Genomic DNA, 10,611 nt, shown 5'->3' with positions numbered 1-10,611 from the left:
AGACGTGTCATTTTAAAGAGGACAAAACAGAATGTGTAAAAGGAAGAAAAAAGGAGGGAAATATAACCAGAGTACAATGGGTAAGTGAAAATTCTACTTTCTCACTCCTTATTCTATATTTCCTGCTATTTAGGGTGGAAGTTTTGAAATTTTGACTCCATCTACCCAGCTATTTGAATGAAAAAAAAATACCCTTCGATAATATGTGAGATGCCCAAGTGAAAATATAACACTATATTCAAGAAATGGCGGAGAAATAAAGGTAAATTTTAAAGTAAATGACTTCTATAGTTTTACAGGTCCTCTAGCCCAAACTAGTTATTTCTCCAGATCTCGCCTTCATTATTTCTCTCATTTCCTTCTGGTCTAATTAATCAAAATCCTTTCTCCAATGTTCATTTCTGGTCATTGTGTCTTCCTGAATATGAATAAGAAATAAAATACCATTTGATGTTTGAAATTATGGTGGTAATCTCAATGACGGAAACAGGTGACTGGCAAAAGAGAAAGGCAGGCCTGATTAAATACATTCATAATGATGTCAAACGTTTATAAAGCCAATATCTGTGAGAGAGAGAGCTGTAGGACTACCAGATCTTCTCTGGTGAAGTGTGTTTCCCGAAATGATCATCACCATGGACAAGAAGAGGTCGTCACTGAAAGGTATGTGCAACAACTCACTGAGTTGTTGGCTTTATCGACACTCCTGTGGGGCTATTCATTTAAAATGTTAGCTAATATTCTCTTAGGAAGAGGTTTCAGGTTTACAGAGTTTAGAAGAGCTATCTAATTATTATTCTAAAGAGCAATGGTACAAGGGCATGATAGAATACAATAGTGGGTCTCCAATGGGGGACTCCCCCTTCTTCCAGAGACATTTGGTTATGTCTGGAGATGTTTGTGGTCGTCTTAATTTGAGGAGGAGTGCTACTGGTATCTACTGTGTAGAGCTCAGAGATACTACCAAACATACTACAATGCACTGGACAGCCTCCAGAACAAGGAATAGTTCAGCTCAAAATGCCAATAATGCCAAGGTTGGGAAACCCTGGACTGGAATAAGATCACAAGTATCTATGGGTCCCATTTATCACAATTCCAGAAGGCAGAAACTAACATTTTCTGGTTCCCAGGCCTCTTATGTAATTTGGCCAAGGTGAGTCAACCTGATGAAACTTTCAACTCTGAAGCCATAATATAGATAATGATAGCAGGATTGCCTGTTATAATATTTCATCAACTGGGTTTAAGCCAAATGACATTTCAAAAGGAAAAACAGGCTTAGTAGTATCTAATCATCTTTGCTTACTTGGTTGACATGTGCAAGAAAAAGAAATTAACAACTGTAAAATTTATTTTATGAAATGAAGAACAAAAATATATATCAATTTTACCTGATCTTAAACTGTGAAAATCCTTCAGATGATAGACGCACAGATAAATGGAGTCAGAGTTAATATTTATCCAGTTATGAATTTCCTAGAACCAATATTCCAATTTCTCTATCATTTTTTATTTACACCTGTAGATAAAATATCCATTCAGCTATATTACATGACTATATGAATGCACCTAAAATAAACTTTTTGGAAAGATCATATTTTTAAAAAATTAAAAGTCTGTTATATGAATCATCTCCCAACATTGATATTTTTTTATTTTGCAGTTAAAAGTTTGTTTAGTTACATTCTATACTAACCAACTTTTTAGATACTCTTAGGTTTAGATATTTTTTTATACATAAATCTTTAGCACTTGCCTAATTTTATCTTGGACATTTATAATTACATTTGTTGAAGGTTCCATAGAAACTTGGTTTCCTGATAAGCACATTTTTATATCAGATATTCTCTTGGGGTAGTTTAAGGTTAAAAAGTAATTTTAATATATTGTTTCTTTCTTTTGAAAGCATAAATTATTGCTATGTTAGAGGTACATATCCATCCATCTGCTGAGATAGCAAATTGATGACCAAATCATCTCTGATAATTGTGGAAGATTTTTAAAGTAGGTGTTTTATAGACAGAGCAGAAAAAAAATGGATGAAATCAACTTCCTAGGGCCACTGTTATGATGCAATTAAAGGTAAAGCATTGTTCTTTACAAGTAATGGCCATGACCTCTGCAAGCACCAGGTCATCACAGCTCCTAATGTGGTCCCTGTTCTACATCTGCAGACTGGGTGGCCATGGGTGCGTGTGACGCAACACGACAAAGTGAAAAGATGACAATGTTGGCGTCCAGCCTCCCCCACCTGCTAATAATGGGACTTGCAGCAAATCATTTAATCTTTCTGTCTTCTGTTTCATCAACATAACTTGATAATAGCAATGAAGTTTGATTCTATCTCACAGGATTATTGGGAAACATAAATTTTAAAAAAATGTTAAAGCTTTTGGCAAAGTGTCAAGCAAATGCATGGGGTTATTAAGATGAGTCAGCAGACCTAGGCTACCGTATCATTGTTATGTTAGAATTCTCTTTACACTCAATATCAGCAATCCATCCATCCCACGTTTACCCTTATCATGGTAAAACAAACAGATCACCTGTGCTGTTCTTGCCATTTCCGCGTCTAAAATGCACGTATAAGTCAACATAGAGTTACAAAAATTACGAACTCCTAGAAATCCCGGCTGCTGAAAATCTGCAGACACTCCCAAGACGTTAAACTATCCTAAGAGAATGACCTACACTCCGTGGCTCAGAATTATGTTAAGCCCCAAATGTTTACAAAGTACAGAAGCCCTTCTAGGAGCAATACAAAAATGCAGGGAGTAAGCTACTTCGCAAACTATACATCTGTGCAAACATCATTATACAACTAAATTTACACAGTGGAAGGTGTTGATTCTTCCCCGGCCCAGCTATTACAGTACCAAATCATGCTGAGGGCAATGGGGAGAGACAAGGCTTCCCTCGACAGGATGACTTTTGATAACCTCAGCTGAGTAGATCATCTCAGAGTGTCTGGTGTTTTTATTTAAGCAGGATCGCTCCTGCTCCTGCTGCTGCTGGTGTCAGATCTACTCTTGTGCAAGAGTGTGGCCTCCCTTCCCATCTGTCCAAGTGGGGCTGTCAACTGCCAGGTGTCCCTCCGAGAACTGTTTGACCGCGCGGTCATCCTGTCCCACTACATCCACAACCTCTCCTCAGAAATGTTCAACGAATTCGTAAGTACCACACGTCTTGCTTCTTCCCGAAAGGAACCTTCGCGTCAATAACGGGGCAATACCACACTTGAAACAAGAAAGCTGCATGAGCCAAATTTCAAATAATACATCTTATAGGTAAAAGAAGGCATCACCTAATAAAATGCAAAACAAAAAGAAAGGGACGGTTTCGTGGAATCTCGAAGATTCTTCAGGAGTGTAATCATTTTTTTTAAATTTCCTTTAATTTATTTTATTTTTAAAACTTTCCAAAATTTTTAAGCACCTTTATTAGTGAGCTTGGGCTGCCATAACAGAATACCGTAGACTGGGTGGCTTTCACAACAGAAATTTATTTTCTCACAGTTCTGGGAGCTGGAAGTTGGAGATCAGGGTGGGAGCACGGTCGGGTTCTGGTGAGGACTCTCTTCTTCCCAGCTTGCCCTCTCCCTGTGTCCTCACGTGGCAGGTGGGGGATAAAGAGAGAGAGAGAGAAAGTTCTCTTAGTGTGTCTTTTTCTACAGACATTAATCCCATTGGATCAGGGTTCCACCCTGTGACCTCATTTTACCTTAATTACTTCCATAAAGGCTCTGTCTCCAAATACAGCACACTGGGTGTTGGAGCTCCAACATATTTGGGGCAAACAAACATTTGATCCGTAACAGCACTCAACATAAAGCACTTTAAGGTGAGGCTGAGGAAGAAGGAGCATGTTGATTTCTTGTCCTCACCTGCAGGTTACGTCTCTGTATGCATTCTTCACCTCGCGTAGCGTAGACATCCAGTAAATGGAAATTGTACTGCAGTGAATTAGGTAGATCGAACAAAGCTAAACTAAGCTAAATCCATGTCAGGAAAACAAATAATAATAACTTTGCAGAAATCCAAAAATGCCACGCGTGATTGTTCTAAGATTTGCAGTGTATAGGTTTAGAACTACAAAAGAAGGATTAGTTTAGAATTGGAAACAATTATTCTCTAATTAAAGTACTTTGAAAGTGGTATGTTAACTCTGTTAGGTCACTCAAGGAGCAGACAGTAGATTAGAGCTTCAATGAATCAAAGATCTCCATAAAGAATGTGGCTCGATGTTTGTAAGAAATGTATATTCATGTAGTTCTTTTTTACTCAGTTTTTCTTTCATCCTCCATTTTTGACTGACCATCCTTTATCTTCCAAATCTTCCTAATAATCTCTTTAAATTTGCACAACTTTTGCTAAAAATTAGTTTTTCTCTGTCAATGTGTTAGCTAATTTTTTCTGTTCTTATTGTCAGTCCATTGCTTAATATTTCCTAAAATTTTATGCTCTGCTTTTCTGACATGATTTTGTCACAATCAACAAAATTGTATTCCGCATCTATGATGAACATGGTATGGTACAGGTGTGTGGATTCAGAGATTAGCCAAAGAAAATTTGTAACCTTATAACACCTAGTAAGGGAACATATCAATTGGGACCTACAGTAAACAAGACATTTTAAAAATGGCTAAATATAGGTACATATACACTATGATGTTTGGTTCAAATACTAAAGAAAGATGATACTTAATAAAACATTGAATATTTTGTATTTTTGATATTTTTAGTTTTTGCTTTCCAAATAGCAACTTGTGGGAGGGATGAAATCAAACAAGGAAATTGCAAAGAAGGGAAAAGGTTGGAATTTAGAAAAATTGGATGAAAAACTAATGGTTTCTAGAGAGAATGGAAAGAAAAGGGTGACTTTCTTAATTCTTTAGTTTTGATTTTTACCTGACTCTCATTTAAAAAACGTTATACGTCTATCAAATGGGTTAATATTCTGGTAATGGGTTCATTTACTCTTTTATTCAATGCCCAAACAACCTTAAATGAATTTTCTTGATCACTTCTAGGACAAACGGTATGCCCAGGGCCGGGGCTTCGTTACCAAGGCCATCAACAGCTGCCACACTTCTTCCCTCTCTACCCCTGAAGACAAGGAGCAAGCCCAACAGATCCATGTGAGTCTTCTTTCCAGGTTTTTCACCAAAACAACTGAGGCAGTACACTGGCATTACCGAGCTGGAGATGATTAGAGGCAGTGTGACAGATAATGATAATTGCACACGCAGAGAAACTTGGAGGAAGGGTAAGCAATCAAAGAGAAATTACATTACGTAGTCACTGAATTATCAGTAAAATCAAACGCTGAATACAGATTATAGCAGCAAAATAAATAACAGGTCTACAAATTGTCCGTGCAGACAGCATTACTGTAACCAATGCCTTGGACCCAGGATTGCACATGCTATACTGTATGAAAGCATACTTGTTACACATTACGAGTGCTCTCCTACACGGGCAGGATCTAACGTCACTTATCTCTGCACCATTTGACCCATCTCTTTTGGACTTTCAAGGCTTTTCTGATTCTACTCCTACGTCTCTGATACCTACTTCTTTCTTCATTCTTCACTGACTCTTCTGCCACTACTTACTCCTTAACTATAAGTTTCTCCCAAAACCAAGTCCTGCAAAATACCACGTTTTGCTTCTCACAGCTGCAACTATTACCTCTGTTCTGAGGACAACAAAGTCTGCATATCAAGCCCCAATCCTTTATCCCAGCTCCAATTTTTTATCACAATCTCTCCCTTCTTATTCCTTGCCATAACCCAGTCTTAACATGATTTAAAATAAACATCTTCACATATATACCCCCCATAAACACAATTTGTTCTCTCTTTAAAACTTTGTTAATAGTGCCAGCACTCTTTCTGTTTCCTAAGCTCATTAATGATAATTATGGGGGCTGGCCAGGTGGCGTAGTGGTTAAGTTCGCACGCTCCACTTTGGCAGCCTGGGGTTCGCAGGTTCGGACCCTGGGTGTGGACCCATACACCGCTCGTCAAGCCATGCTGTGGGAGCATCCTACATACAAAATAGAAGAAGATTGCCATGGATGTTAGCTCAGGAACAATCTTCCTCAAGCAAAAAGAGGAAGATTGGCAACAGATCTTAGCTCAAGGCCAGTCTTCCTCACCAAAAAAAATAAAATAAATAATGATGATGATGATGATGATGATGATGACAATAAAATGAAGGAAGAAGATGAAGAGAAGGAGGAGGAGTTGAAATTTATTGTGAGCTACTATATTGCCTTTCACTTTACAAAGCATTTTCTGTGCCTTATTGTAGTTAATCTTCACAAAAAATCTTGTAACACAAGGTGCTGTTACTACACTTACTAAGATAAGGAAACCGAGGCTCAGAGAGGCCATGGAATTTGCACCAGTTGCATGGGTAGCAAGCAGTGAGTCTGGGCTTCATCCAATTCAAAACCCTCACTCTTAATTGTTATGCTACAATGAATGGCCCTAGCAAAACTCTACTGCCATTCACTATATGGTCTACACCTCGTTACCGCTTGTTCTTTCACATCCTAATTATGCCTCCATTGTAATGTCTATTTCATTCTTCTCTACTCTTCATTTCCTTTACCACTAGACTAGTTCACAGACATCGAGAAAGCAAGCATTTTAAATCACAGATGACCAGTCCCTCGGAGTTTGATGCGCAATCCTAGTAGTAGTAAACTAGGGGGCAAAAGTCTCCATTGTGAATTCCCTCAATGCTGTTACCAAGGACAGCCTTGTGCCATCTTATTCACCTGCGTATGTCAGCAAAATAGACTGCTCTCATAGCAGCATGGGGGTTGGTATGGATGGAGGAAAGTATGTTTATGAATGCCATGTCTTCATCATCATCTCTTTGTTCTAACATCATAAAGTAAACTACAAATCACAAATGAATACATTCATAAATGATCTGATTCATTAATATGAATGAATCTTTGGGTCAAAATGATTTGAGCCTTTTGTCATTGACCCTGGAATCTATCTTTCCTGAGGCAGGTACTACAGGCACATATTGAGTTCCCACAATACTCCTTGGTTTCTTCCCCTGCACAAGCAAAGCAATCAAATATAAAAGAATTCACTGTGTGGACGGATGGTAGGATTTCAGAGGGAAAACAAAATTCTTCGTGTTATAAATTAGAACTCTCATTAGAAAAAGTAGTCATTTAAATAAGCCAGATTTTCTTTTAATTTTAGCAAAGTCTGAGCCCATAGCTTAAATTTTGTATTTTTACAACTTGTACCACCTACGAAAAATTTTGCATACACATAGGAATAACAAAGAGATATTGTAGGTCAGCCTCTCCAAGCGAAAATCGCATGTAACTAAACCCATTGTATTCTGCTTATTTTAATGTGATTGCTTTATACGGTCGCTTAGCACGAAGACCTTCTGAACCTGATCCTCCGAGTTTTGCGCTCCTGGAACGACCCTCTGTATCACCTCGTCTCAGAAGTGCGCGGTATGCAAGAAGCCCCGGAAGCTATCCTGTCAAAAGCCATAGAGATTGAGGAGCAAAACAGACGACTTCTAGAGGGCATGGAGAAGATAGTCGGCCAGGTGGGCAGCCTCCTGACGTTTCTTTGTTTTTCTCATTAATGAAAGAGGTGACCTGCGTGGGGAGGAAGGAGTTTTGAAATGTCTCACTGTGCAAGAACAAGATTTCAGCGTTCTATATTGTAGACTGCTACCAAATAAAGCAAGAGCTTACTAACTCATCGTGGTCCATCCTACTGTAAGTGAATCTTAGGATTCTTCTGTGATATTTGACAGAGGTGGCTTTCCCTCTGCTGCACACAAATTCACCAAAGACCCTCCTCTCCCTGGGGACAGGTGGTTAAAATATTTTCAAGAGAAAGAAAACTAGAGCATAGATTCTGCAGGAGAAATGTTTTTCTCAAAGTATCCCAGGATACCTGCTATTGAAATTCAGCTCATGTTCTTTCTCTTTTCTCCCCACACCAAAGGATGAGAGTGGGAAGGGAGAAAAGAGAAAATCAGATTGGATGGTGTTGCCCCCCAGATGGCCCCCCAGCTGCCTGCTCTGCTGGATGTATTTTTCAGGGATGGAAGGAGATTGAAAAGATCAAGCCACAGCATCAATGACCTTCCACAAGCACTGATTTCAGTGGTACCCAAAAGAAAGGGGTGTATCTTTTCTGGAATGTTCTTTATTTTGTAATCTACAGAAAGTTGCATTATCCTAAATTTTTTTTACTTGGGGTCCAAAATCAAATCTCCTATCAATGTATTTAATCTCCCCCAAATAATTTGTCATATTTAAATTGAGTTAATATTTGCAATGTATATCTCCATTAAGATGGGACAATTTGAATAGGAGTGAGTTAACATCTAAAAAGCTTTCTGAAGTTCTCAGAAATAATGTATCATCTAAAGAAAAACACGTCTATAGGAATAATAACAGGAGCAATTTCATATTTCTCTTATTGTGTACAAAGTACATGCTATCATGTGTCATTTTTGTCATTTTCATGGGAGAAGAATACATCTAACACAACACAAAGCACATTTTAACCTTGGGACATATGAAATAAACACCTAGATTGTCAAGTTATTGTCTTTATTACCGTCAGCCCACATTCTTAGGCCACATTTGTTCTATAACACTTCATTTTCTGTTCTTTTTTTTGTTTGTTTACTACTTATTTATTTATTCTTATTCATGTCATTGTCCCTTGCACAGCAGATTTTGTCTTAGGGCTCAAGCACCAAAAATGAAAAACATAAACCAGGACAACAAATACACACACACACACACACACACGCACACTGTTTAAATTCTAATAGGGAATCTCAGGCTTAAAAAATATTCTCACTCTGCGGGAGATAGTTAGTTTATCAGCTCAGGGTCTACACTTATTCCCCATTTGCACCTAGTGGTTCTCCAAACTCGTCAACATTCCTAGCTGCTGAGGTGGTTACTCGGTCTCAGATCTCCAGGGCTTCCAGCAGGCAGGCGCTGATAGAATGTGAAGACAAACGATGCTCCTCCCTCATGGTGCTCAGAGTCCTTTTGTTATCACAGTATGTTTCCACCCTATCACTCATCCCTCACCACCGAGGGGTTGCTGCCAGCAGCCCGCTTGCTCATAGGTACTTGTCCCAGTACCTCCCTCTCCAGAGACTCAAAAGAAAGCAGATATTCTTCAGAGAAATTTGGGTGTTCTCTGTCCTGGGTGGATTGTGTGACAGTCTCCTGACTGCTTTAGCAGATCTTTTTAGTCATAGTAATTGCTAGATTATTTGCACCTTAAAACATCAAGTAAAATCGTCATCGTTTCTAACGTCTTTGGTACATACGCTATACAGAGAATAGAATCAGTTCAAAGCAAAGAAAAAAAATGTAATTATGGGGACCTGTCAGAAGAAACAAAGTACAAAATGCACATCTGAGACAAAATTCAGGAAATGAATCAGTTCCTCAAGTGAGAGAATTGGTGCTAGTTCCTTCATTGTCCCTTGGTCACATTCATTACTATATTCAAACAGCAACTTTCTAGCTCTCCATCTGTCTCCTCCTGCATGAACACCCTTCATCCGTGATCACAGACATGTGAGAAAACCTATACTTGAGTTTAGACTAATGACAGATTTCTGTTACAGTAGCTCATTAAGCCATGCTTCTGTCTAGAAGTTCTATACTCATGTCTCATCTCTACATCTTAATTCAACCATTAGAGAGACCAAAGATAAGCAAATACTAATAACACAAATAATAAGTCACTATCTTTTTGGTTATTAGGTTCAACCCAGAATCAAAGAAAATGAGGTCTACTCTGTCTGGTCAGGACTTCCATCCCTGCAGATGGCTGACGAGGACAGTCGCCTTTTTGCTTTTTATAACCTGCTCCACTGCCTACGAAGAGATTCACATAAGATCGACAATTATCTCAAGCTCCTGAAGTGCCGAATCGTCTACGATAGCAACTGCTAAGCCCACATCCATTCCATCTATTTCTGAGATGGTTCTTAATGATCCATCCCAGAGCAAGCTTCTTTTAGTTTTATAGCTTTCTAATGCATGCTTGGGTGTAATGGGTCTCATCTTAAAAAATAAAAACTCACTCCTTAGAGATGTCAAAATCTAAAAAGGCAATTTGTCAAAGTTTTTTTTTTTATCTTCATTTAATAGAAAATCAAAAGAAAATCTGTCACTACCAGTGAGAAGTTCCCATTAATATTTGTCACAAATAGCAGAAGCTAGCATTACAAATAAGACAATTATCAGCTGACTTTAGAATCACAGTAAATTGTTGTGGGTCAAGTTATTAGAATAAAAGAATTAGACAATTATTAATCATGCTGGTCACATTACCAAGAAGATTGAATTCTCAGAATGTTTTTATGAAAGCAAGCCATGAACCATCAGCTAACTTTCACAGTATTATGATAGATAATATAAGTACTAGGAAACTGTGATGCACCCAAACAGCATGAGGCTTACCGAACAGTCTAAAATTGTCAGGATACTGCCTTAGTCTGTTTGGGCTGCTATAACAAAATACCACAGACGGGGTGGCTTAGAATTTCAACACGTGAACTGGGGGGGGAC

The 10,611-nt window shown here is 38.4% G+C and overlaps 1 protein-coding gene across 2 annotated transcripts; it reads left to right on the top strand.

Annotated features, from left to right (window-relative positions):
- Positions 1-426: 426 nt before the first annotated feature.
- Positions 427-10,141, top strand: PRL (prolactin). Of its 2 annotated transcripts, none has more exons than XM_008526462.2 (5): positions 427-663; positions 2,992-3,173; positions 5,033-5,140; positions 7,419-7,598; positions 9,802-10,141. In XM_008526462.2, exons 1-5 carry the CDS (start codon positions 624-626, stop codon positions 9,991-9,993), a joined length of 702 nt encoding a protein of 233 aa, XP_008524684.2. In that variant the 5' UTR covers positions 427-623; the 3' UTR covers positions 9,994-10,141. The 2 variants fall into 2 exon arrangements, with proteins under 2 accessions (XP_008524684.2, XP_070440255.1); XM_070584154.1 differs by having other exon boundaries at positions 527-663; positions 2,989-3,173.
- Positions 10,142-10,611: the final 470 nt, after the last annotated feature.

Source organism: Equus przewalskii, chromosome 19 (genome assembly GCF_037783145.1).
Source record: "Equus przewalskii isolate Varuska chromosome 19, EquPr2, whole genome shotgun sequence".
NCBI classification, from domain to species: domain Eukaryota; kingdom Metazoa; phylum Chordata; class Mammalia; order Perissodactyla; family Equidae; genus Equus; species Equus przewalskii.
Note: the sequence above shows the minus strand (reverse complement) of the source record. Positions and strands in the feature narration are given on the sequence as shown.

Excerpts from the sequence above, each read along its gene's own strand:
- PRL (XM_070584154.1), top strand. The coding sequence starts at position 624 with ATGATCATCACCATGGACAAGAAGAGGTCGTCACTGAAAG. Across the intron at positions 3,174-5,032 it reads CAGAAATGTTCAACGAATTC|GACAAACGGTATGCCCAGGG; the intron begins GTAAGTACCACA and ends GATCACTTCTAG. Across the intron at positions 7,599-9,801 it reads TGGAGAAGATAGTCGGCCAG|GTTCAACCCAGAATCAAAGA; the intron begins GTGGGCAGCCTC and ends TTTGGTTATTAG.